Source organism: Podarcis pityusensis, assembly GCF_964106645.2.
Source record: "Podarcis pityusensis genome assembly, chromosome: 15".
Lineage (NCBI taxonomy): Eukaryota > Metazoa > Chordata > Lepidosauria > Squamata > Lacertidae > Podarcis > Podarcis pityusensis.
In genome coordinates, this window is record NC_138040.1 from 544,256 (window position 1) to 571,132 (window position 26,877).

General features: G+C 55.5%; 1 protein-coding gene across 3 annotated transcripts in view; it reads left to right on the top strand.

The window, feature by feature from the left end:
* SMG6 (SMG6 nonsense mediated mRNA decay factor) overlaps positions 1 to 26,877 on the top strand; it is a 91,336-nt gene that overhangs the window by 60,019 nt on the left and 4,440 nt on the right. For all 3 annotated transcript variants that reach the window (XM_080982281.1, XM_080982282.1, XM_080982283.1), the window contains exons 14-16: positions 16,658 to 16,834; positions 18,974 to 19,120; positions 24,601 to 24,754. In XM_080982281.1, coding sequence (XP_080838407.1) covers positions 16,658 to 16,834; positions 18,974 to 19,120; positions 24,601 to 24,754 — 478 coding nt within the window. The remainder of the gene's footprint in view (positions 1 to 16,657; positions 16,835 to 18,973; positions 19,121 to 24,600; positions 24,755 to 26,877) is intronic.

Consider the following 26,877-nt stretch of genomic DNA (forward strand, 5'->3'; position numbering starts at 1 on the left):
GGCCCTCCATCTTTCCCAACATCAGGGTCTTTTCCAGGGAGTCTTCTCTTCTCATGAAGTGACCAAAGTCTTGGAGCCTCAGCTTCAGGATCTGTCCTTCCAGTGAGCACTCAGGGCTGATTTCCTTCAGAATGGAGAGGTTTGATCTTCTTGCAGTCCATGGGACTCTCAAGAGTCTCCTCCAGCACCACAATTCAAAAGCATCCATTCTTTGGCAATCAGCCTTCTTTATGGTCCAGCTCTCCCTACATCACTACTGGGAAAACCATAGCTTTTACTATACGGACCTTTGTTGGCAAGGTGATGTCTCTACTTTTTAAGATGCTGTCTAGGTTTGTCATTGCTTTCCTCCCAAGAAGCAGGCGTCTCTTAATTTCATGGCTGCTGTCACCATAGCTTTAACTATACAGACCTTTGTCAGCAAGGTGATGTCTCTGCTTTTTTTTGGTGCAACTCTAGACCCTGCACAGCCCACCAACACTTGGCCTCAAATCAAGGCCTCTGTTAGCACCCATGTCTTATGAAGATGACACCTCCTGAGTTGGGGTTGGGAGCTCTCCTCTTTGGACCTTGGATAGGAACAAAAGGAGAGCCTGCTGGATCAAGCCCATTGCCCATCTGGCCCAGCACCCTCTTCTCACTCATGAGATGCCCTAAAGGCAAACCCTGAGACTGAGAAGCATCACCGCCTGTGACCGCGGAATCAGAGCAGAGCCATTAGAGTGAATAACCATCAATAGTTTTATCCTCCTCCATGGATTTGTCCAATCCTCTTATAACGCCATCCAAGCGAGTGGCCATCTCTGCCTCCTGTGGAAGAGAGGTCCATAGCTCATGAAGAAGGACTTGCTTTCATCTGACCTGAATCTTCCAGCTCTCAACTTCATCACATGTCCCTGCCTTCTGACAAACTGGAACGTGTCCAGAGGAGGGCAACCAAAATGGTCAAAGGCCTGGAAACGATGCCTTATGAGGAATGGCTAAGGGAGCTGGGCATGTTTAGCCTGGAGAAGAGGAGGTTAAGGGGTGATATGATAGCCATGTTCAAATATATAAAAGGATGTCAAATAGAGGAGGGAGAAAGGTTGTTTTCTGCTGCTCCAGAGAAGCGGACACGGAGCAATGGATCCAAACTACAAGAAAGAAGATTCCACCTAAACATTAGGAAGAACTTCCTGACAGTAAGAGCTGTTCGACAGTGGAATTTGCTGCCAAGGAGTGTGGTGGAGTCTCCTCCTTTGGAGGTCTTTAAGCAGAGGCTTGACAACCATATGTCAGGAGTGCTCTGATGGTGTTTCCTGCTTGGCAGGGGGTTGGACTCGATGGCCCTTGTGGTCTCTTCCAACTCTATGATTCTATGTACGTAAAAAAATAAATAAATGCTGCCCCCAAGAGCTTTACCCCTCGAATCCTAGTCTTTGGTCAGGAGGCTAGGCCAGTGGCGGCTGCCCCATTCAGGGCTGCAGACCTCTGGCTTTGGCTACCGAGAGTCCAGCTGGCAAGGTGCAGGGGAACGGGAAGGGCTAATGCCTTTTGCACACTGGAGCACAGGGGGTCTTGAAACCCGAACCGTCCCCTAAGCATGTCACATGTTAATAGCAAAAAAAAAAAAGGAAGAAGAAAGGAAAGAGAGGTTTTTAAATACCCATACTAAAAAAGGCCAGGAGCCCCTCCCCCCCACCCCGAGGTCCCAGCAAAGGCCCCCAGCAGAAACCAGGCTGTGTTTTTCTCATTTGCAGGACCAGCCAGAGAGGAGAGTTCCCCCCTCCTCCCCCTCCCTATATCCTTGCAGCAGCCTGTTTCTCCTGCTGTATCTGCTACGGGGGGCAAGGGGGGGTCTCCTTTTCATGCACCAGGCCCCTTTCATGGTGCAGTCGCAAGCAATGCGCCCAGGGATGGGGTTGCCTCCTTCAGATCCAGGGTGGAAGCAAGAGTTCCTCTCTCTCTGCTTTTATTTTTTGGCTTGTGCAATATTATATCCTGAATGGATTATGGAATATTACATTTATTTGATAGGAAGTTGTTTATTTTAATGTTACATTTTTTAATTATGACTTAGTTGGATCAGACTGGTACACAACCTGTGTTGTGCGTTTTGTTGTTTCTGCGGCTTGTAATGCGCCTTGCATATAGCCACATGGTCCCTCTCTCCAGTAGCGGGTTGGACTAAATGAACTCTGGGGTGCCCTTTCTGCCTCTGTGATGCAGGTGTCCCTTACAGGGAATGCTGCAGCCTCTGAGTGCGCTGCCTCTGCTTTTGGCTTGGGGGAGGCAGGATGACACCCCCGGCAAATACTTCTTGTGCACTCAGCAAGGGGCGACTTGTGGCAAGTGGAACCTTATTCTTTTTGTAAAGCTTTAATTTATTTATATAATGTATATAAGACAGAGAACAGATACAACAATGGGTAAAGATGAAAAAATGAAAAACAAAACTATGAAACAGGCACTTTGAATGAGTACAGTTGCACATGGGTGAAAATTGCACAGTCCCAAGTAAAGAATATCAGTTTTGTCTGATGGTCTAGATTTGCCAGGCTTGGACCAAGAGTTGCCTTGAAAGTGATACTTCCCTTGTAGATGTAACAATGGAATTTCAAACCATATTCAAAGCATCTAAGAGGTTCTCGCCTTTCTCAAAAACTCAAAGTGTGCCTAATTTTCTCCATTCCAGCTTTGTTCCAGAGGGTACCAAATATAAGATTTTGGGCTGTTTTCTGTTGAGTTGCAATGACTGTTTCAGCTGCCGAGATCAATTCTTTTGACAGTGTTCAGCAATATTAATTCTGGATGACAAACAATCGTTTGTTTTGTAATATTTATCATTTCCATCAAAATCATGGATGTTTTAGCTGAGATTCCTGCATTGCAGGCGGTGGTCCTGGATGTCCCTTGAAATACTTTCCAACTCGACAATTCTGTGATTCTATGAAAATTAAATTTTTTAAATTTGAGGCCAGCCTTGCATTGAGACGAAGGAGAGGCGAGCCCTGGAGAAAACCCGCAGGAGCGTCTCTGACTTGGAGGGGAAAGAAGAGCTGGGATTGGGGGGGGGGGGCAGACTGAACTGAGCCATAAATCTCGGGTGCGGAATCCGAGGGAAAAGGCTCCCACCTGGAAGTCTCGGGCGGCTGCCGAAGGTTCCCTTTCTGGGGCGCCCCAGATTTGCGGGAAGCAGAGGCTCTGTCGGCCCCTCGTAATTGATGTCCGCTGGAGCTGGGGCTCTGCCAGGCTTGCGTTGGCCGGGCGCCAGCGTTCTGTAATTTCGGAGCCAGGTGTGAAGCGATTTCTGTTCCGTCTTGTTCCCAAGCACCTACAGAAGCCTCTCGCGTCCCACTGAGGCGGGGGGGGGGGGTCTGCTCCAGCCTCCAGGAAGGAAACAGCTGTGCAGGTAGAAAGACGGGAAGACGACGGGGAGGGGGTGAGGAAACGGCCCAGCGGCAACGGAGTGCTTCTTGCACCCAGGTGCGATGACACAAGGCTGGGTGCCTGCCAGGGGGCACCCAGCCAGGCATGCGCCCACGAGGAAGAGCCCCCTTGCACTGTGAGGAATTGTGGGGTGGAGAGGAGGGGCTGAGTCCCCCTCCAGTTTGCCCACCTTGCAGGCTGTGGGCTCCTCTTTCTATCCCAGCCTTGCGGTGGCTGTCCAGAGCCTCACCTGCTGACTTCTTAAGAACCAAAGAAGAGTCTAGCTTCTGGATCAGGCCAAAGGGAGCCCATCTAGGCCAGCGTTGTGTCCTGACAGTGGCCAACCAGATGCCTCTTATGGGAAATTCTGTTGGCTTTGGTACCCCTGCAAGCCTTGGTCTGTCTGAGCCGGCTGACATCCCCCCACCCTCTTCACTTTGGCTGGTCCTGTCTTGGCCACGTAAGGGCAGGTTGCTATTAGCATAGTAGCATACAGAGGGAACTGTAGGGATGGGGTGTTTGGTTGCTTAATCTAAAACAAAAGCCCCATAGTGCGCTTTTGAAAAGGCGCCCCTGGTTAATCAGGCAACAAATGCACATTACTTCATAGAAACCACCAGAGCAACCTTGCAGATGTCAGTGATAAGGTGGTCCCTCCGCTCAGGCTTACAATCTAAAAAGTCACAGCATGAAAGGAAAAGCTGTTGGAAGGGAGGAGGGAAAAAGCAGGCACCAGGCACTGTGCCTTAACATTACAGAATTTATGTCATGGCCAGCTGGAATGGAAAGATTTCAAGAAAACGAGGAGGCAAAGGGAAGAGGGCTCTGGTGCTCTGGTCCTGCTTTCCGCAAGGCAGGTGGAGAGGTTCTGCAGGTATATACAGATTGAAACTTCAAACTCAAGTGTCTTTAAATAGAAGCAACTGGGGACATATGGGTGCCCAAGCTGGCATTAATCTGGCAGGAGGGAATGTCATTGAGGACTAGCAAAGTGTGGCATCCCACCCCACGAAAGCTCGCTCACCTTGCCAGCGTGGATCTCAGCAAGCCTCTTGGCCAAGAATGATGCTGGATTCAGCAGCTTTTCTGCCCTCTCCCTTCCAGGGGCTGCTGGTCCTCTGGAAAGATCATTAGGGGATCCCAGAGTGCTTAATGAAGTGGTGAAAGGGGAGGGGCAGTGAGCACCAGTGAGGGGCAGGTGGAGAGGAGGAGGATTAGGCGCTGCTCAGACACTTGCCCTCCTTGCAGGCCTCCCTATGGCTGGGAGCAAAGGAGCCAAGGGATCAACTTCCCTTCCAAAGGCCTTTAGGCATCCCTCACAGAGGGCAGATCCCCAGGCAAACTCATGGAGGTGAGGAAGGCTCTCAGCGGCCCCAAGGGCTCTCTTCTCCCTCCAGCGCCAGATGATGTAGATGCCTCTGGGACACCCAAGTGGGGACTGCTGTTGCGCTCAGGTCCTGCTTGCTTGCGGGCTTCCCATGGGGGAATCCCGTTGGCCATGGCGATGGTGGATTAGATGGGCCCTCTCTTGTGCTGTCTGCATACTGTCTCCAGCACCAGAGGCCCCATTCCTCTGAATCCTTGTTGCTGGGGAATCCCTAGCAGGAGAGCCCTGCTCTGAAGCTCTGGTCCTGGTGGCTCTCGGGCTGCCCATTGGGTCGTCTGCTTGGCCCCTCACAGAATCAAGGAATCATAGAGTTGGAAGGGAATCTCAGCTGAAGCATCCAAGACAGAGGGCCATCCACCCGCTGCTTAAAAACCTCCAAGGAGAAGGTTCAGGAAAAAAGCAACTGAAACAATCAAGGGATGTAGTGGTTCCCCTAGGAGGAAAGGTCAACTTTTTAATTTAGAGAAAAGGCAAGAGCTGACATGACAGAAGTGCCTTGAATTATGCCCGGCATGAGGAAAGTGGCAGGGGAAAGTTTTGCTCTTCTCATAACTTGCGAAAATCCAAGGAGCGGAAAGTTGGAACATTCAGGACAGATAGAAGGAAGAGCTTCCTCATGCAGCAGGGCACGGTTAATCTGTGGAACTCCCTCCCACCGGAGGCAGGGATGGCCACCAACTGGGATGGCTTTACGAGAGCATTCGACAAATTCATGGAGGACAAGAGGGCTATGGATGGCCACTGGCCATTGTGCCTAGGCTTTGCCATCATGGTTGGAAGCAGCCATGCTTCAGAAAACCAGTCGCTGGAAATCTCAGGAGGGAAGAGGGCTCTGGGGCTCTGGTCCTGCTCACAGATTTCCAGGCATCTATCTGGCTGGCCCCTGTGAGGACAGGAGGCTGGGCTCGGTGGGCCACTGCCCTGATCCAGCAGACTCTTTCTTACTCAGGCCCTGAGCCTTCCCAGCGCTCCTCCCACCCCCCAACCTCCTTTGGATCGGAGCACCCAGCAGCCCCTCTCTTGTGTCAGCTGCATCTTGGGAGGAGCTGGCGGCCGGCCAGGTGTCATCACTTGCGGCAGTGCCCCTGCCGGTGGGGGGGGGGAGGCGCGAGATAAGATCAGCCGCTTGAGGTGATGGCACAGTTTCAAATAAACCAGGCATGACCCAGAGCTCCCACTTCAAATGGGGGAATGGAATTGCTTCATCCGCTTGACAGCTCGCTCCGCGGAACGAAATTTATCTCCCCTTAATTGCCTCGGATCCCCAGAGAGAGGCTGCGTACGGTAATTCCGAGGAGATAATTAACATCAAATTTAAAAAATATGCGGCTCCGTGGCAAGGATCCGAGGGCCGAGCTGGGAAGGCACAGCCAGAGGTGCCCCCACCCCCAGGAGAGCTGATGGAGTGGCCACAATTGTGGGGGGCATGTGCTCAAGGTTGGGGATGCAGCTTCTCCCCGGAAGTGATGGAGCATCCCACCTATGCTTTTGGAGGGGGCACAAGGATCAGGACCACCCCCTCCCTGGTCCTTCCAGCAGGAAGCAGGTGGTTTTGGGGCTTGCAAGCCATGCCTCTTTGGAGGCTCAAGGCAGGGCCAACTTCCTGCCCAGAGAGAGAGTGGCCTGGGCAACTTTGGACAGTGTGTGGGACGTCCCGGCTTCCCCTCTTCTGCCCATCCTGACCACTGGCCTCTGCATCCTCTCTCAGTCTTTGCTCAGGAGCAGGAAAGAGCCTCCCTTTGTGCTGGCACTGCTGGACAGAAGACCTCTGGAGGTGCCTTGGAGTGGGGTGCGCACTGCATGACTGTGCTGTCAGCCTCCAGAGTGGGCCACCAGCCCTGGCAGGCAGCACGGCCAGTGGGCAGGGATGGAGTTGGGAGTTGTAGTCCTGGAGGGTGCCCCGTTGGCTGCCCCTGCTCCAGAGTCCCTGCCTGCAGCCTCCAGGTTGCAGAGTCATCTGAGGTGGCTTTTCAACAGCAGCACTTCACCACCATCCAAATACATTTGTTTGCTAATAGGATTTCTTACCATAAGGCCCTGGGGCAGGTTTCAACCCTATAATTATGCAATTACCAAAACATTTATGAAGCCGTTACAATTAGAGAGCAAGCGAAATAGATTAGAGCAGCATCTAAATTGCACCCATAGAGTTGAGTCCCTCAGAACGTCCAACCACCAATGGTTAGGGAGATCTCTGCAGAGAGGGACTTCCAGAATTTAGGGGGTCCTGCAGAGAAAGCCCCTCTCCTAGGCTGGCGTTCCCCACATCTCTGAGGGTGGCAGAACCGTTGTGTTTGAAAAAGAATAATTAACAAGTTGTTGCCGAGCTGCACATCTGGGCTGAAGACAGTCCCTGGGTTTGCAGAGGGCGAGAGCCACTGCTCTTGAAGTGTCCTCTTGGAGGAGAGATGTGTTGCTGGCTACACTCTGCCTCCACAGTCAGAGCCAGCAATGCTTCTGAGTACCAGTTGCTGGAAACCACAGGAGCAGAGAGTTGCTCTTGTGCTCCAATCCTGCTTGCAGGTTTCCCATAATGAGCACCTGGTTGTCCACAGTGAAAACAGGACGCTGGACGAGATGGGCCATTGGCCTGACCCAGCAGGCTCCTCTTGGGCTGTTTTTAAGAGGCAAGTTCCTAGTCCTCATAATCCTCTGAGAACAGGATGCCAGACTCAATGAGCCTGAACCAGCAAGCTCTTCTTATGGAAGCCACAGAAGGGGAGAATGCTCTTGGGCTGGGGACATGAAATGTTACTGTTCGTTTATAATACGCCCCCTTACAGCATTGACAATATATCCAGGGGCAGCAAGCTCTGTTGTGCAATGGGCAAGTTGCACGAGGTCTGCATAGGGTGGGCGAAGGTGCCCAACATCCACCATTCGGATGACCCCTCCTGAGAGTTTGCACAGCCTTGTCTCAAAAGATGTGCCTCCAGGCAAGCTTGGCTTCCTTTAGACTCCAGCAGCATCTATAAGCTGCTGGTGGTGCTGGTTTGGGGTTTGCTTTTTTTAAAAAAGTACTGAAATTGGAGCAAATTTGCATTTGAAAGCTGGCGTGAGTCCCCCTCTGATTCTCTTGAGGGAACCTGCACAGTCCCTTTGATGTCCTGCCTCCCTTGGATCTACATCAAGGAGCCTCCCGAGGGGAGAAAAGCAGAGCCTCTGGCTTGGTGGGGAAATATTTGCACCTGGTTGCCGGGGTGTCAAGAGCAGGGTCACCAGGAGGCAACTGGGGGGAGAGAGAGGCAGCCCTCCAGGCAGAAGGTGTGAACTTCCCGCTGCAGAGAGGGAAAAGCCTGCACCTCCATGAGGGCTGGCCTCTTGCTGGGGGGAACAACCCTGTCAGCATGGAGGAGGAGGAGGAGGACAGGGCTTACTGCAGCCCCTGGGCCCAAACCTCCTCAGCTTTTCTCTGAGCAAATTCCGGTCAGATAAAGGACTGCTTCACGAGGCACAGGCAAACTGTGGAACTCCCTCCCTCAAGAAACAGTCATAGCCACCAGTCTGAATGGCTTTAAAGAGGATTGGAGATATTCATGGAGGAGGAGAGGGCTGTTGATATTCACTCGCTGTGGTGGCTCTGCCCTGTCAGAGGCTTCTGAGTGCCAGTGGCCGGAAACCTCAGGAGGAGAGAGTGCGCCTCTTGTGCTCAGATCCTGCTTGTGAGTTTCCCTTTGGGGCATCTGGTTGGCTGCCATCCATGAGAAAAGGATGCTGGACCAGGTGGGCCATTGACCTGACCCCGCAGGCTCTGCACGAACACCTGACCTCCCTCCCTCTCCAGAATATTATTAACATGAGGTGTAGAAAGCGGGAACGCCCAGCGCCATTTGTGGCAGCACTCGTGAGCCCACCCAGAGAATCCAGGACTGTGACCCGGTTTGTCCTCCAAATTCCTCCCTATGGGTGGCTTCTGGAAAAGGAAATGTTTTCTGGTAACGCCTCTCCCCCACAAGATTCAAGGTGAAATGGGGTGTAGGGTGCAGGAAACTGCCACAGAGTACTCCTGCTTGGCATGCAGAAGGAGGTCCCAGGCTCAGTCCTCCAGTGGCATCTGCAGGTTGGGCCTGGGGAGCGATGGAGGCTCCCTCCTACATCCAGGGGAACTGTCTCTCTCTCCCACGGGCAGAAGCAACCCAGAGCAGCCCCAACCCCTGCAAGCACCCCCTTCCAATTCTGTGAATCTTTAGCTGTGATGGCAGGGGGCTGGACTAGATGACCCTTGGGGATCCCTTCCAACTATGATTCTGTTATTTATTTTCAGCACCCTTACAGCCCCCCCCCTTTCTTCCCTGGGCTTCGTGCAGGGACTTGCTCTATGGCACTGCTGCTGCTGCTGCTGCTGCTGGTGGTTCTCCCTGGTGTAATGAATGAGCTGTCAAGCCAGGAGTGAGCGCCTCTTCTTCCTCCTGGCAAAGGCTCCCTTTTTCACACCCTTCTGCATGGAGGTAGAGTCCCTCTCCGTTGGGGTGGGAGGAGAGGAGGGTGCCTTACCCCTGAGCTACAGTTCCCTCCTCAAAGGACATCTGCCGGGGATGCTTGGGGACACCTTTCAGGGGCAGGGTGGCACGCTTGGCTCCTTCTGGCTCCACAGATCTGCCCCACAATAGTCCCTCCTAGATGGGGCTTGAGCCTGGTCGCTCTCTGGACCTTGCCAGTGGCCTACCTAGTCCAACATCCTGCTCTCACAATGGCCAACCAGATGCCTGAATGGAAAACCCACAGGCAGAGCCCTTTCCGCTCCTGTGGTTTACAGCAGTTGGCATTCAGTAGCATTGCTGCCTCCCCACCCCTTCATCTGGGGTGCCCTGTTGTGGGGTGACATGGAGAAGAAGCAGTGTTGCAGAACATTCCTCCCCTGTCCTCCTCCATGGCAAGTATCTCTCTTTCCAGGACGCCCCGTGCCTGGGGAAGAGACGCAGCTGGCAGCAGCGAGTGGGGAGAAATGTGCATCTTGGGGCGGATAAGACAATGGGCTGGAAAATCTTTCCTGCTCTTTGCTGGCAGGAGGACCTGCCTGGGGAGGCAGCCGGTACGAGAAGCCTCATCTGGAGAGAGAGAGAGAGAGGTCTTGCCTGGCCCACGGGCAGCGGAACAAACTACGCCCAGGTTTGCAGCTGGCCAGCTGTGGCCCATCCCCACCTCCCATCTCCTGTCAGAGGCTCGGAAACGCTGAGCTAACTCCGATCAAGGCTTGAGATTTGTTGTTGAAGGTGCAGGGCGGGGGGAAGAGGACGTGGAGAGGTGCCTGCCCAGCTGGGCTCTCTGCAGATTTGAGATGGATTGCGGAGTCGCAGCTCCCTGAAATGTGGGATGTCCCTCTCGAGCCAGCGAGAGAGCCCATCAACCCTGCCTTGAACTCCCAGAGCTGAGCCTCTCCCCATTTCTCTGGCCTGCTCCCCCCACCCTCCTGGTGCCCCCGCCTCCTCCTCTCTGGGTCCCTGCAGCAACTCCTTGGAACGCTCCTGCTCCTGCTCCACCAGCACGGGTAATGTCTGGCCAGCGGTTCCGCCAAGAGCTAGATCATGTTGAGGGCGTGGAGGGGAGGGAGGGGAAGGACAGGGGCTTCCTCCCCTCCGACCCTCTCCTCCTCCGGAGGAACCAGGGAGGAGGAAGAACAGGCGCGGAAGGGATGGATCCAGGCCCCTGGACAGGCCCCGGCCACCTTCGGAAGGCTTTCAGCCCTTGAAAAAGACACGTCCCAGCGCCTGTGAATAGGAGGGAGGCAGAGCAAGTGCCCAGATTAGGACGTGCCGCTCGCCCAAGGCTGGAGCAGCAGCGAGGCGCTTTTGTGGTGTCCGGACAGGAAGTGAAAGCTCCCTCGGTCTCTCTCTCTCTGCCCTTGTAAAGCCTCCCCAGGTCACCCTCGACTCTTCCTGTTCTGCCAAGGTTGTCCATAGTTGCAAGATTTGGGACAGATAGAAGAAAGTCCTTCTTCACGCAGCGCCCAGTTAAACTGCGGAACTCACTCCCTCAGGAGGCAAAAGATGGCCACCAACTTGAATGGCTTTCGAAAAGGAGTAGGCACATTCCTGGAGGAGGCTACTAGCCCCCAGGGCTCAGCTCTGCACAGCCAGAGGCAGCGATGCTTCTGAATGCCAGTTGCTGAAAACAGCAGGCAGGAGGGGAGAAGGCTCCAGTGTTCGAATCCTGCTTGCAGGTTTCTTCCAGGCATCTGGTCGGCCCCTGCAAGAAGAGGATGCTGGGCTAGATGGGCCACTGGCCTGATCCAGCAGGCTCTCTCTTCTTAGGTTCTCACATTTTCAGGTGGGTGCTGCTCCATGGCTGCCGCAAGCACTTCCTGCCACTGCAGGATTCTGCATCTGTTTCAGGTTTTGGCAGCAGCAGAATTAGAAGCTTGGGTTTGTTTGAGTCTGCCAAGGAGGTTTGACAGCATGTGGGCAGCAGCCACCACAGTCGTGGAAAACAGCGAGGCTTTTGTGGCTGAGCTGGGGAGCCTGTGCTTGCCTGCAGTGGCTCTTTGGCCTTCCCCCACCATTGCATATTGTGCAAGCGCTGCTTTGTTTGCGTGACTCGAAAACGGTTGCAGAGGATTCAGCCTTTTTTTGCAGAACAGCATTTTGATGACTTGTTGGTAGCTCAGCGGAACGCTGCCCCCAAATGCCACGCCTCCACCCCTTCTGCTGAGCCTGCACCTTCTGGTGCCCTCTCTGGCAGGGACTTGCTCTGGAAGTGGGCGAGCCAGAGCGCCCGTGGGGATGAGGCCGCTCTCCTGCTTCCCAGATCGTCCTGCCCACCTCTTTTGCAAGGCTTGCACCCACATTCTCCTCCCCCAGGGACAGAGCAGCTGCCTGGTGCTCCTCCTGCAGGTGGGATTCAGCCCAGCCCTGCAGCTCAGGGTGGCCAGGTTGGCAGCCCCTGCGCCACTCCTGCCGCAGAGCCCCCATGGCCTGCCATGACCTCAGGGGCCAGACCTCCAGCCAGGAGTGGGCGGCAAATAGGCCCGTTGCTCAGTGGTTCCCAAACTTTTTCAGGCCCCCACCCCCTTGTTTCCACAAACTCCTCCCCAGAGCCCCCTACCCTATAAAAAGCATTATTCAGCATAGTGGTCTTCCCGAACACAATGAAATTCATAACAGGAACAATTGGTTGCACATTTATTCAAAATCCGGTTGGAACTATTTAACTTAATTCAGCAAAACGGGTGAAATTGATGCAGTGAAACCAGCTTTCCCAGTCCGACAGTCCTTTGCACCTCCAGTGCCCCCCTGCTGCCCCCTTGCCAGGAAACTGCCCTGCCCCCAAGGGGTGACACCACCCACTTTGGGAACCACAGGGGCAGCTGCATGGTCAGGGGAGCAAAGAGACGGGGCTGCCTCCGGTTTCCCCTGGTGTGCAAATGTGGCCAAGTGGAGCGCTTGGCTCAGGGTCTCTCCTGTCCTGATGTTTTAATCACCTGTTAAGTGCTCAGAGGAGCCTCTGCCAGCAAAGGAGGAAGGGAGGCTCTGGCAGCCACTTTCACCAGCTCCTTGCCAGGAGAGCTTTTGGGCCTTCTCCTGAGTCCCACCTCATCTCCTGCCCCCACCGGGTCCTGGGCTGCAGCTGCCAAGCTTTGCTGCCAAGGGGCTGGCAAGGTTGACCTTTCCCAGTCAAGGCTGGTGTCAACCCTGTGCTGGCTCTCTCGCTCCCAAGCGCTTCAGACAAACTGTGAAAGCCAGCCAAAAGGTGTCAGGAATTAACAGAGGGGAGGCGATCAGTAAATCAAGCCTCCTTTGAGGTGGTCCAGGGAACGTGAGCTGCAGGGGAAGTTTGTGCCTCTGGGGTTGTGGCACAGAGCCCCAAGTCTTGGCCGGATCCTGCCACCTCTTTCCCCCCCATGCACAGATTCTCCCAGCACCGCCTTCTCTCTGCAGTAACACCCCAACGCTTCCCTGGACCCAGAGAAACCCCTTGAACGGAGGTTATTCCCACAAGAGGCACCTGGGCAGTCACTCTGGGAAGGGGGCCCCCACTGGCCTGATCCAGCAGCCTCTTCTCATGTTCTTACGTCCCACAAACCCAGTCACGGGATTTATGACGCACCTGGTGCCAAAGAGTGCATTATCGTCCTTCGCACCCTCACGGCCGCGCCACAAGGTAGGCCAGGGCGAGCCACGCTGTCTTGCCAGGGGCTCAGACCTGCCAGCATCCAGTCAGCACTCTGTCCCCCATCCAGACCCGTCTCCTGTCAGGTCCACTGGGTGGGGCAGGGGAAACATTTCCAGTCGCAGGATCGAAACTTTAGGAGCTGGGCTTCGGCTCGCAAGGGCGGAGGGGGAGAAGCCAGGAGCCACAAAGGGCCAGCACCAGAATTGGCGGGCCGCGGTCCCTGCCCAAAACCCAGAGTGATCCAGAAGGGGAGTGAACTCTCAGGGGACCTTGGCAGCACCAGTTTCATCCTGAGCACCCCACATGGTTCCCTCTGAGTTCTGTTTCTAGGCTCCCTTTCACAGGACGGCTTTTCAGACAGGAGTGGTTTTTTCCCCTGCCGACAGATGCCGTTGGGGATTGAACCTGGCATCTCCTTCATGCAAGGCCTGTGCCCAGACTTGGATACTCAGAGGGTGCTCCCATACCCCAACCCTTTAAGGCGGGCCAGGTGGGGTGCTGGCCAGTTGTGGCACGTCCGAGGCCTCCCCGCCTCAGCTGCATCCCACGGACACCCCCTCTTGCTCGCTCTCTGCCCACACCGGCAGACCCACGCTTGTTGGGGAGGGGGAGCAGCTCCTCCCCCCCCATTGCAGCCTGTTCCCTGCTTCCTGCCGGGTGGGGGGCAATGTCAGGCCAGGGAGGTCACGGCGGGGTGAGGCAGCTGATGGCCCATGCGCCAGGGGACTCCGATTACCCTGCGGCAGAGAGGAAGCTGGCAGCTTGAGGGGGCAGGGGAAGTGCAAGCACTTCCTCTCTCCCGGGCAGAGCAGAGCTGCCTTTCCCCACCAGCCCAGGCAGCTCTGAGTCAGCCTCCACAGGGAGCCACCTGGGCTAGGCCAGCGCCCCTCACCCCCTCCCTCTTGGCCCAGAGAGTGCTGGGGGCCTCCCTGCTGGTGCTGCTTGTGGGGCACGATCCTTCTCCTGGCCAGCAGGCATCCCCTCTCGCAGGCCAGGCCTCCAGTGCTCACGGTCAAGGGCATCAAAGGGCTCCCCGTCTTCTCTGCAGGCAGGGGAGGGCCGTACAGCGTCTGTCTTGCAGGCAGCAGGTTCCTGGTTCAACCCCCAAAGGCATCTCCAGGTCATAATAATAATAGCTTTATTGTTTATATGCCACCCATCTGACTAGGTTGTCCCAGCCACTCTGGGCAGCTCCCAACAAAATATTAAAAACACAATAAAACATCAAACATTTAAAACCTCCCTGTACAGGACTGCCTTCACGCGTCTTCTAAAAGTCAAATAGTTGTTTTATTTCCTAGACTGGGAGAGACTCCTGCCTGAAACCCTGGAGAGCTGCTGCCAGTCAGTGTAGACACTATTGTGTTAAATGAACCATTGGTTTGACTGGGTATAAGGCCACTTCCTAGGTTCCTGTTTCAGCCTTTTATTGAGAGCCATGAGGACTAGAATCTTCCTTTAGTTTCACGGAAAGGTCTGTAGCTCAGTGAAGGATGCAGCGCAGAATGGGACAAGACGGGAGGAGCTGAGGCCACAGAGGGAACAGCTGTCCGGCAGCCGTCTTCCATCCTGCGGCTTCCCATCTCGTTTTTTTCTCAGACTCTTGGGGCTTCTGTGATTCCTACATGGCAGGGGGTTGGACTGGATGACCTTTGGGGGTACTTTCCAGTTTTACAGTTCTGTGACTCCTTTGTCTGGCTGGCATTGCAGTCAGCCAGTATGGGCACTTGCCATGTGGGGTGGATGGGTCTACATTTTCACCTTGAAATCCCTTCTGGGGGGACCTGGCTACAGCAGAAGCACCAATTCCCTGAAGTGAAGGAGGGCAGCTTTTTTGTGCCTTTGAAATGGGCATGGAGGAGCAGGAGTCTGCACCAGCAATGCTGGGATGCCTGCCCTCCCTTCTCTCCCTCCCCAGCCCAGGTTCCCTCCTCACACTTCCCTCAGCAATGAGGGAAATTGGCTCGACCACCCTACAGGCTCTCTCTCGGAAGCTTGCCGGCAGCCCTGTCCATCAGAGCCGAGCCTGTCAAGGATCGCAGCCCTCCCAGGCTGGCGAGAGAAGGAAGGATTTCTTCACCCGGGTGCGTCACTGACTTGGAACATGGGGCAGTGATGGCTGCTGGCGTAAGAGGCTTTGGAGAGGATTGGACATATCCAAGGAGGAGGAGGAGAGGGCTGGTAGGGGCTGCTGATCTTGATGGGCACATGGAGCTTCCACATCCAGGCACAGTCTACCCCAGGGGTAGGCAGCCTAAGGCCCATGGGCCGGATGTGGCCCAATCGCCTTCTCAATCCAGCCTGCGGACAGTCCTGGAATCAGCGTGTTTTTACATGAGTAGAATGTGTCCTTTTATTTCAAATGCATCTCTGGGTTATATGTGTGTGTGTGTGTGTGTGTGTATATATATATATATACATATATATATATATACATATGTGTGTGTGTGTGTGTGTGTGTGTGTATATATATATATATGTGTGTATATATATATATATATGTATATATGTATATATCGTTCATTTCCCCCCCTCCAAAAAAAATTAATAATAATCTGGCCCTCCACATGGTCTGAGGGACAGTGGAGCGGCCCACAGCTGAAAAAGGTTGCTGGCACCCGGTCTACCCTCCTGAGCACCGTTCACTGGGCAGCTGCAGCAGGAAAGGGGCATCCCTTTCAAACCCTGCTTTGGGTGTCTTCTTGGCCGCTATGGAAAGCAGGGTGCTGGTCTGGTCCAAGAGCCTGCTGGATCAGGCCAGTGGCCCATCTGGCCCCTCATCCTTTCCTCACAGTGGCCACCTAGATGCCCAAAGGGAAACCCGCAAGGAGGAAAAGGGTGGCACAGTTTTGGCCAGCCTTGGCCATCCTGGTGCCCATCAGAGGCTCTCCTGCGGGTTGCAGGAGTGGGGCACCTTGGCAGCTTGCCCTGCCAAACCTGGAAAGCCTCTTTCCTGGGTGGATCCAACATGTGGCCCTCATGCTGGAGCACCCTAAAAGGCTCCCCTTTTCTGTATCTACAGTCCCACCTGTTATTGTATTGAACTCTTTTATTGTTTCAACTGCTTCAAAGGTTTGCCAGGTTTAGAGATTGATATAGATATGATGGATCAAAAATAGAAATTGATAAAGAGAGATACGATGGTTTAAATATAGATGCATAAACGGGAAGGTCCCAGAGCTGAGTCCAGCTCGGAAGCCCATTTGCTGTCGTGAGCAGTCGCAGCGGGCAGAGAAGTCTCATAATGCCACAAGAGACGCCCCCTCCATCGGAGGTTTGGCATCTCCAACTTAAAGCTCTGAGGATCTGGAGAACAGGATATCCCGCTGTTCCTCCAAGGAGCCCACAGTGGTGTGCGCCTTCTCCCTCTCTGCCTTCAATCTCCACAACAACCCTGTAGAGTGTGAGCCTGAGAGACAAGTGACCAGGGCAAAGTCGGCTGGTGAGCTTCCTGGCTGAGCGGGGATTTGATCCCAGGCCTTTGCTCAGCACACTAACCACTACGCCCCACTGCTTCTCTCCTTAGCCACAGATGCCCTCTCCTCTCCTGGCCAACGGCCCAGCAGCCTGTTTAGTGTCGGAGAGGTTGGTTGCTCCCGTATTGCCAGCAGGACTCAAACCCGGGTCTCCCTCTGGCTCTGCTACGTGCCTGCGCCCTGTCCCGTCCCCCCTGCCCAGACAATGCCCTCTGACCTCTGTATCTTGTTGTGTGTCCCCACCCCCTCCATCTCTCTCATCCTGGCTCCTCCGTAGGTCATTGCGGCGGACTGCAAGCGGGTCACTGTGCTGAAGTATTTCCTGGAAGCCCTCTGTGGCCAAGAAGAGCCATTGCTGGCATTCAAGGGTGGAAAGTATGTGTCAGTGGCCCCCGTCCCAGACGCCATGGGAAAGGAAGCAGCCAGCCAAGAGGGAAAACAACTGGAAGATCAGGTACCGGAGGGCGGGGGGGGGGGAGAGATCAGCGCAGGCAGCAGCAGGAGCAATTGCCCCAGCGGGGCCTGGGCTGGCCGCGCTCCCCACTATTTATAGCTGGCCAGGAGGAGGAAGACCAGCCTTTTTTTGGGGGGGGGGTCCTGCTGCTGCCGCCGCTGCACTCATATGTGCCCCTTCCTGCCAGCAGCCTTTATTTCTCTGTCTCTCTCTCTTTCTCTCTGGCCACAGCGATGAGTTCCAGATGCGCTTTCCAAATAACGATTCCTTTCGGGGTGGGGGGCACAGCTTTAATAACGTGCAGCTCAGGCCCAGCAGGAAAGGGTTGGGGGGTGGGAGGCAGAGCAGGGTGAGGGTTCAGGCTCAGGATCGAGTTTATTGGGGCGGTGGAGGGGGGGTGAGAAGCAGCGCCGAACAGCAGCCCACGTACAGGAAGAGAGGGGCTTGGTGCTGGCTCTTCTCTCCCCCCCCCCCGCCTCCTCTTCCCTGCCCTCCCTTTGCCTCTGGAGCTCTCTCTTTCACACACACACATCCTGATGTGATTAAGGAATTTCTCCTCTTGTTTTTCTGCCCCGGCTTGTTCCTGTAGCCCGGGGTTCTCTGCAGGCCGTCCGTGTGTGAGAGTGTGTGAGCGCTTGGTGTTCGTTCAGCATCCCTGCCAGCTGCTCTGCAAGGCTGCGCTTGCCTTGAGGAGGATCTCGCAGGAGGTCAGAGAACGGGAAGGGGGTGGGAGGCAGAAGAAAGCCCTCCTTCGTTCTCCACAGAGTTAAACTGCGGAACTCACTCCCACAGGAAGCAGCCACCAGCCTAGATGGCTTTAAAAGAGGATGGGACAGATTTGTTTATTTACACCCCTCCTTTTTCCCTGACCGGGACAGAAGGCGGCTTACAGATAAAATCCGCAGAGGAGGACCGTTCCGGCCGCCTCACCTGAAAGAGGATATTGTAGAGCAAGGAGAAAGATCAGAAAAGGGCAGCCCAAATAATTGAGGGAATTGAGAGACTCCCCCGTGAAGGAAGGTTGCAGCTTTTAGGATTACTTTAGAGAAAAGGCGAGTGAGAGGCAACACAAGATGTTTATAAAAGTCATGCATGGCATAGAGAAAGCAGATAAAGAAAAGTCACTCATAACGTGAGAACTCAAGGATATGTGTTGAAGCTGAACGTTGGGAAATTGAGGATGGATAAAAGAGACTCCTTCACGCAGTACTGAGTTGAACTATGGAACTCCCTCCCACTGGAGGCAGGGATGGCCGCCAACATGGATAGGTTTAAAAAGAGGATCAGACAGATTCAAAGAGGAGGAGAGGGCTGTCAGTGGCTGCTAGCCCAGGGGCTTGGCTCTGCCTCCACGGTCAGAGGCAGCAATACTTCTGAATCCCAGTTGCTGGAAACTGCAGGAGGGGAGAAGGCTCTTGTGCTCAGATCCTGCTTGTGGGTTTCCCATAATGGGCATCTGGTTGGCCCCTGTGGGGACAGCAGGCTGTACTGGAGGGGCCCCTGGCCTGATGCAGCTGGCTCTTCTGAGCTTCTTGTGCAGGATAGAGGAGGAGAGACTTCGGATTCTGAGGCTGGGGAGACCCTTTTGCCCAGCCTTGGCCAAGGAGCCAAGGACCTCCAATCAGCTGCTGCTGCTGCTTCCTTTCCCCTTTTTCAAAAGGGGTTTGGAGCAGAATATCTTGTGTGTCCCTGTGAAACGTGGTGCGTGTGCAGGAGCCCAGGGGCTGGGAGGTGGTGGAGTCTGTCAGGAATCCTTCCGCTGCGATTGCTAGATGACCCTCAGGGTCCCTTCCAACTCTGCAGTTCTGTGATGGGGAACGTCTCCCCGCCCTTGGTCCTCTCCACCCCTTTCCCAGCAGTAGCAGCAGGAGGAGTTTCTTGCAGTGAGGAGGCGAAGGGGTGAGCCACGGTGCAGCGCCTGCTCCCAAGGATCCCTGGGAATTGTAGTTCCCTAAAGGGGCTCCCATCCTCCTGCAGCGAGATCAACCGTGCGATTCCCAGTGTTCATGGTGGGAAGACGGAACAGGGAGGGGGGACCAAAAGCGCTGCATATAGCTTGCTAGCTATCCTTTGTTGCAATTGTCCTTCCCAACCACCCTTTCTTTTCTTCTTCCTCTCCTCCTCCTGGATGGTGACAAGGAGGACGATGTCCGGATCGAGGCTTTTGAGGACGACTCGGAGGCCGACGGCAGCGGCGGAGAGCTGGACATCAGGGAGCTGCGGGCCAAGAAGCAAGCGCTGACCAGGAAGGTGGCCGAACAGCAGCGCCGGCAAGACAAGATCCAGGTTTGCATTGGGGCGTGTGGTCGAATTGTAAAGCTGGAAGGGGTCCCCAGAGTCATCTAGTCCAGCCCCTGCAGCACAGGAATCTCAGCTGGTATGCATGTATCCATTTACTTATAGCAGAGGTAGGAAGCTTCAAGCCCCAAATATGGCCCTTCAAGCCTCAGCGCCCGGCCCTTGGAAATCTCCCAAGCCCCTTTCTAGCTCTGCTTAATACTTCACGTGGTTTTGGGAGGTGTCTGAGTGTCTGCAGAAGCTAGCCTAGTGTAGAAAGCTAAATTAAATGTGCATAATTTGCCCTTGCCTCTGGCCCTGCACATGGGGCCCCTGGAAGGGAATGTGGCCCTAAGGCCTGAACAAAAGGTTCCCTGCCCCTGGCTTTAAATATTTCCTAACAGCCTTTCATTGAAAATGTTCCAAGGTGGCGTATCACACATTTCACGCAACATATAAGTGGAATTCTTTTTTTAAAAACCCCCAACAGATGTGTTTAACAAACGTACAGCAGAAATAAGCTGTGAACAAAAAACATAAAATACACGAGGTGCAGCTAGAAATAAGCTTTCCTTCCTTTCTCCTAACACTGCATCTCGTGAGCATGAGCATCCAGGGAAGCTGAATGTTGGGAGATTCAGGAGTCGGGGGGGGGGGACTCCTCCTTCACACAGTGCAAAGTTAAATTGTGGAACTCCCTCCCACCGGAGACAGCGATGGCCACCAACCTGGATGGCTTTAAAAGAGAATTAGACAAATGGGTAGATTAGCCTCAGTGGTGATGCCAACCGCACATCTCTGAGAAGCTTTTGGGAGCGCAATCCCAAGAACCATCAGGGCGGCACACCCTCCCCCCTTGCTGGGCCAGGCGGATAATTGGGCGAGTCGGGGGCAGCAGCCTCCAGGACCAAGGTGGCAGTCCTAAAGTCCCTAACCGCCTCTGCATCGTAAATCTCACGCAGGACAGGAGCTGAATTGGATGGCTTTGCTGCGCCTGAGTCCCACATCCCCCAAACCGCAGCAGAGCTCACCACGACATTCCCCCCCATTCGTAGTCCTGTTGATTCTGCTGTAAACTGACCTCTAAATTTGGTGGGCAAATTTAATTCATTCATTAATTAATAGAATGAAATAGACAGCAGCTCGAAGCACCACTGTGCCAACTGCAGGGGAGTGTGTGTGTGTGTGTGTGCCCTAGGGCGTTGGCTAGCTTGCCTCTCAAGCCTGCAGGCTGGCTGGCTGGCTGGCTCCCTACAGCCAAGGGAAATTCCTCCTCCCTCCTTCTCTCTCTCTCTCTCTTTCTCTCTCTCCTCTCTCTCCCCCCGCCCCAAATTCTCTCTCCTTGCAGTGCCCAGGGCCCTCTTCACTTCCATAACTCTTCATTTCCCAGCCTTGAACGCCAGCCAAACACATCTGTCTAGCCATATGCGTGAACTCTGGAGTCTGTGCCGAGGTGGTTGTAAAACAGGGCCGCTGAAGGCCCTACTGGGAGAGCAGCGCACATGTGTACCCGCCGGCTGTTGGCTGCGGGCCCAGAACCACCAGCGCTCTCTCTTGTGCTCTCTCTTTCTCTGCTCTCCAGGCCCACCGTGGCCCAATGGCTGAGGCTGCAGCCAGCCAGCCGCTCTGCCTGCCTGCCTGCCTGCCTGCCAGGAGGAAAGGAGAGGAGAGGAAGAAAGGGCCCTGCGTTCTGGCAAGCCAGAGCGACCCAGCACATGAGGCACAGGGGAGAGAGAGCGTGAAGCTCACTTGGCTGGAGCCGAGGCAGCAAGGAGAGCCGGCAGGGAGCCGTGCGTCCTCTGGGTGGGTGGCTCTGCCCTCCTGGGCCACTCCAAAAGCAGCAAGAGATTTTTAAAAATCCCCCTTGGGTGGGCAGCAGGACCTGGCACAGGCAAGCCAAGGAGGGCACCCAAGGTGGCAAGCCACGCAGTGCCTAGTTAAAATTGTGGAACTCCTTCCTGCAGGATGGCCCCCAACCTGGATGGCTTTAAAAGAGGGCTGGACAGATTTGTGCCGGAGGAGAGGGCTGCCGATGGCTCCTAACCGCAGTGGCTCCGCTTCGTCTCCACAGTAGGAAGCAGGAGAAAGCAGAAATGCCACGGAGGTTTCTCCTCAATACCCAAATGAGAGCGGCACAGCAAGCGGGCAGGGGGAGCATTCTCTACATAAAGACCACTGCCAGGTCAGCGAAGGCCACGGAAGGAGAGGCAGCAGCAGGGCTGGTGGCCAGGCCAAAAGAGCCAGAGTTTGGCCCCAAATCCAGGCAACTGTTGGAAGCAGTAAATGCTTTCGGATAGTAGTTTTTGGGATTCGTAAATGAGGAGAGCATTTGGGACACGGGTGGCGCTGTGGGTTAAACCACAGAGCCTAGGGCTTGCCGATCAGAAGGTTGACAGTTCGAATCCCCGTGATGGGGTGAGCGCCCGTTGCTCAGTCCCTGCTCCTGCCAACCTAGCAGTTCGAAAGCACCTCAAAGTGCAAGTAGACAAATAGGTACCGCTCTGGCATGAAGGTAAACGGTGTTTCCGTTCCCTGCTCTGGTTCACCAGAAGCGGCTTAGTCATGCTAGCCACATGACCTGGAAGCTGTACGTCGGCTCCCTCGGCCAATAAAGCGAGATGAGCGCTGCAACCCCAGAGTCGGTCACGACTGGACCTAATGGTCAGGGGTCCCTTTACCTTTACCTTTAAATGGGGAGAGAAGCTGATCTTGCACTCAGGTCCTGCTTGCTTATGGGCTTCACTTTGGTGCATCTGCTTGGCTACTCTGAGAACAGGATTTTGGACTAGTATGCCCCCCCGCCCCACCCCCACCCCGCTCTAATCCAGGCTGTTTTGATATTCTTGTGCCGTGGGAGGACACTCAGCTCCCTATAAGCTCAGAAGCACCGTGTGAGTCTCTCCCATGCGTTCTGAGGCAGAATCTTGGCCATCCAAACCTGTCTCAGACTGGGCGGGGGTGTGTGTCATTTAGCCAACAGAAGGAGCGCTTTGCACTCTTTCTGCCCCCCACCCCTCTGCCCGGTCCTTTGTCTGCCTGGAGTGGAGGCATTTCCTGCCCAGCTGAAACATTCCCACCTGAACCATAACAAGCTCTTCCTCTGGGCACTGCGGAGCAGGGCAGCCGCTCTCCCCAGGGGGGCTGCCTGGAATAGCCGCGCTCCCGCCCCCTCGCCAGGTCCAGCTGCAGGCGGGCGGGGCGGGTGGGCTGCGGGGAGACGCTCTGCCTATATTTAGCCCTCCTCCGAGTCGTCCAGCACGTGCGCACACGGACGGACAGCCAGGCACCTGCCAGCGGCGGAAGGGCAACCCCCACCCAGGCGGCTCCAGGGCGGGCGCAGTGACGACAAGCAAGCGCCACGGGGCGTCGGGCAGGGCGGCGGAACCTGCCGCTCGCCAGTTGCCAAGCCTCTCCCGTGGCATGGAAGTTTTGGCCGCCTCTGCGCCCGTTCCCTCTCTTCCCCAGCGACGCCTGCAACTTTGCACGCGCTCAGGGACAGTCTTCCCCAGGAAACTGTTTTCCCTCTTCCCCAACCTGCAGCAGGAAGGGCAGAGCAGCTTTGCACGCCCTCAGTTGCCATTCTTCTCAAGGAAGCCTTTTGGGGACGGGTTCTAGCGGAGGGGGCACCCGGCTGCCTCTGGGTGCCCCTGCAGCCACCTGCCCGCTTTTCCACAGCCTTTTCCACCCCTGTTGCAGACGCCCCTCTCTCTGGCCCAGCCGGATGTCGCCGCTCCCCCCCCCCCGTACCCCCTTGGCCAGCCCCTGTCAAACACAAACAAACCTCCTCCTGGCCTCTGAACCCTGCTGAGGCGAGTTCCCCTCCGGCTCCTTGAACGCAGGGGAGGGGGGACTTGGCACCCTCCCCAGCACCACCACCATGCGCATCCTGTCGTCCTCTCCCTGGCCAGCCCAGGGGGGCAGGATGGGACGTGACGGCCGGCACAGGCATCGCTCAGCCTTGCCAGGAGCCCGGGAGTCTGGGCCAAGGAGCCTGGGGAGGGAGGGCGGCACCTCCTGGGCACCGGATGCGCATGTCAGGGGCACTGCAGGAGCAGCTCCTCCCACCGGGAACATGCGTGACGTCGTGGCAGTATTTTTACATTCCTCGCAGTGCCGTTCCTGCAAAGCTAAATGCGGACAGGGCTGAAGGAGCAGTTCAGGGTGGGTGGGTTCGCAAGTGCCGCCTCCTCGGCTCCCGGGACATAAAAATAAAAAGCAGAAGAACCTGAGCAGGGCCTGCTGCATCAGGCCAGCGGCCCATCTAGTCTGGCCTCCTGGTCTTGCAGTGGCCAGTCAGATGCCCCAGCAAGCAAGACCTGAGCACAGCTCTCCCCTCCTGCGATTTCCAGCAACTGGGATTCAGGCTCCGACTGTGGCGAGAGAGCACAGCCCTTGTGGCTAGCCGCCCTCCGTAGCCCTCTCCTCCTCCTCCTCCTCCTCTGTGAATTTGTCAAATGCTCTTCTAAAGCCATCCCAGTTGGCGGCCATCGCTCCCTCCTGCATGAAAAGGACTTTCTTGTATCTGCCCTGAATCTCCCGACACTCAGCTTCAAGGGACGTCCAGCAGTTCTAGTGTTAGGAGAGAGGGAGGGAAACTTTCCTTTATCCGCTTTCTCCAGGCCAGGCATCATTTCGTAAACTTCAGTCAGGTCACCTCTTAGAAGTGCATCACAGAAGCTTGAGACTCTTTTATATTATTTTATTTATTTATACCTCACCCATCTGGCTGGGTTTCTCCAGCCACTCTGGGCAGCTTCCAACAAAAATATTAGAAATACAATAAAACATCAGACATTAAAAACTTCCCTAAACAGGGCTGCCTTCAGATGCCTTCTAAAAGTCAGATAGTTCTTTATTTCCTTGACATCTGGTGGGAGGGCGTTCCACAGGGCAGGCGCCACCACCAAGAAGGCCCTCTGCCTGGTTCCCTGTAACTTGGCTTCTCGCAGTGAGGGAACCACCACAAGGCCCTTGGAGCTGGACCTCGGTGTCCGGGCAGAACGATGGAGGTGGAGACTAATAGACTAATGACTAATACACGGAATAAACCATAATAATCAACAAAACTGAATAGAGCCCCCTCAGGCAGAGAAGCCAGTATGAAAAACCTGTCAAAACATAAATGTTTTTAACCAGTGGCAACCCGCACGCACATACAAATGTCTCTTCTGGGAGGGGACTCCACTGAAAGGGCCCCTCACTCACCTGAGAGCTTGAGGCGATGGCCCTGGGGCGAGCTTAGTTGTGATTCCTGCACTGCAGGGGGGTTGGACTAGATGACCCCTGGGGTCCCTTCCAATTCTACTTTGACATCTCTGAGGATGATCTGAAAGGCCTAGGCAGGTCTGCACGGGAGAGAAAGGATTCAGCACCAAGCTGCTTGGTTTCCATCACGCTTCAGGCTGTGCAGAATTTGGGGAGGGGGGGACCCCCTGATGCATGCTGGGAGAATCCCCCTCGGCTCAAAGGTGGGAATTTTTTTGTGCTAGGCGGTGCTGAAGGACCAGGCCCAAGTGCGGCAGATGGAGCTGGAGATCCGCCCCGTCTTCCTGGTGCCGGACACCAACGGCTTCATTGACCATCTGGGCAGCCTGGTCAAGCTCCTGGACTGCCGGCAGTTCATCCTTGTGGTGCCCCTGATTGGTGAGTGTGTGCTTGCGTGTGTGCGCTCACGGACGCAGAGATGGACCCGATGCGCTGTCTCCAAGCGGGGAGCAGCCACGTCCCTCCCCCGCCTTACAAATAAAGGCTGCAAACATCACCTGGCCCACAAAAAGGGCTTGCTAGCCCTGCCTGTTCTCTGCATCCTTTGGGACCCAAAGGAAACATTTGGGTATATTGATTTGATTTATATCCCCTCCGTCCAACTAAGGCAGTGGGTTTGGGGACCTCCTGTGCATGTTCCCTCAGAGGCATACAGCCTCTTCTTCAGGCAGTGTGTCATTGACCGCTGGAACTCCTTGCCAGAAGAGCCTGCCACTCATCCATTCCAGGAGAGGCTCTCTCCTCTCCTCCCCTCCCGATGGACTGCCCTGTTTTGAGCTGCCACCTCCCAGTGCTCCAGGCAAAGCAGCAGGCATCAGTGGAGCCTCCACACTCAGGGGCAGTCTACCTCCGAGGCACAGGTAGGCAGAAGCAGGCAGGGGGATGAGGTCCCATGGCCCTGGCATCCTGCATCGGGCCTTCACAGAGGCGTTCTGGGGTGAGGGAGGGGGGGTCTGACCCGTGAGGGCAGCCAGCACTTCTGTACTGGGGGGGGGGCGAGGTCTTGAGCCAGGGCGCTTGTCCCAGCTGCCGGGCCCTGGCTCTCCCTTTTCTCCTTATAAAGCTGCAGTCCGGCGACTCAGCAAAGCTGGTTCCTGTTATTGGTAAACACTCGGCCCTGGCAGATAACAGGCGGCTGCTGCTGCTGCTGGGTGGTCTGGCCGGGCCGGCAGGAGGGTGGAGGCGCTGGGCACTCACGTCCCCCTCCCTCACGGAAGGACCGAAGCAGCTTGGGGGGGGGGAGGGCATCCAGCTTGCAGGCAGAAGGTCCCGGGTCCCATCCCCTGTGGTGTCTGCAGGGGCGGCGGGGAGAGACTGAAATCCCCAAATGCCACTGCTGCCAGTCAGTGTAGCATCGCCCTCCCACCCCTCTCTCAACACCATGTGCTCCTGGGGATAAAGCGAGGTGTGCTGCTCCAGCTCAGACGGCAGCCCAGCCCCCCTGGGAACACCACCTGAGCTTCTTCCACTGAGGGTATTCCTCACTGAGGATCGCAGGGCAGTTTACGGTGTAAAAACACAAAAATACATGGCATAACAACAAGCAATAACACTACCCAAACGCCCAGTTTTAAAGGCCATATAGGCTGTTCAATCAGCCAGAGACCTGGGAGGAGGAGAAGAGCGTTTACTTCCTGCATTTATATCCCACCTTTTCCTCCAAGGAGCTCACTGTGGTGTGTGAATGGTTCTCCTCCTCCTGTAAATCCCCACCACAACCCTGCGAGGTAGGTTAGGCTGAGAGAAGAGAGTTTGGTGGCCGAGTGGGGGATTTGAACCCCGGCCCTGGCCGATGCTCTAACCAAGTCCCAGACTGAAGCCCCAGACTTGCCCTCGCGGCTCCTCCTGAGTTGCTCCCTGCAATAACCAGCAGGCACTTGTTATGGAGCAGGGAAGGGGTTAAAGCTCCCCCTCTTGCGCCCGGCTCCTTGAACCCGACCCGCGTGGGGAGAAGCAGCCAGGCAGCTTGGGCAGGAGCGCAAACAAGCTTCCTCTTTGAAGGCTGTTTTGCTTGGAAGCGGCTGCGAGCGGCGCATTTCGGCCTGGAGTACCAGCCGCTCTCCTCCTGTTTGATGTTCCCTGCGCTGGGCTCTTCTCTCCCCCTCCCAGGCCATCCTCCCCAGAGCAAAGCAATGGCGGTGGGGAGAGGCGGGAGAGGCATTGGCCCAGATGGGGACTACCAGGCCGGATGTCCCAGGAAGGGCCAGAAGTGCCACCAGCGCTGGAAAAGCCAGGGGGGCTCATAGCGACGGGGAGAGGCCTCACCCCACATTCCCCCTCTGTCTCTGTCTCTGTCTCTCTCTCTCTCTGCACATCCAACCCCCCAGCCTCTCTGAGGAATGCATACTTCCCACTTGATCTCAGCTCTTGGCGAGGAAAGCCAAAAAGAGCAGCCAGATTAGCTGTCTCAGGGAGCCGGTGGGGCTGGGTGCCTGGGAAGAGGTGCCCGCCGTAGCCCCATAGAATCCTAGAACTGGAGAGGGGAAGGGACCCTCAAGGCT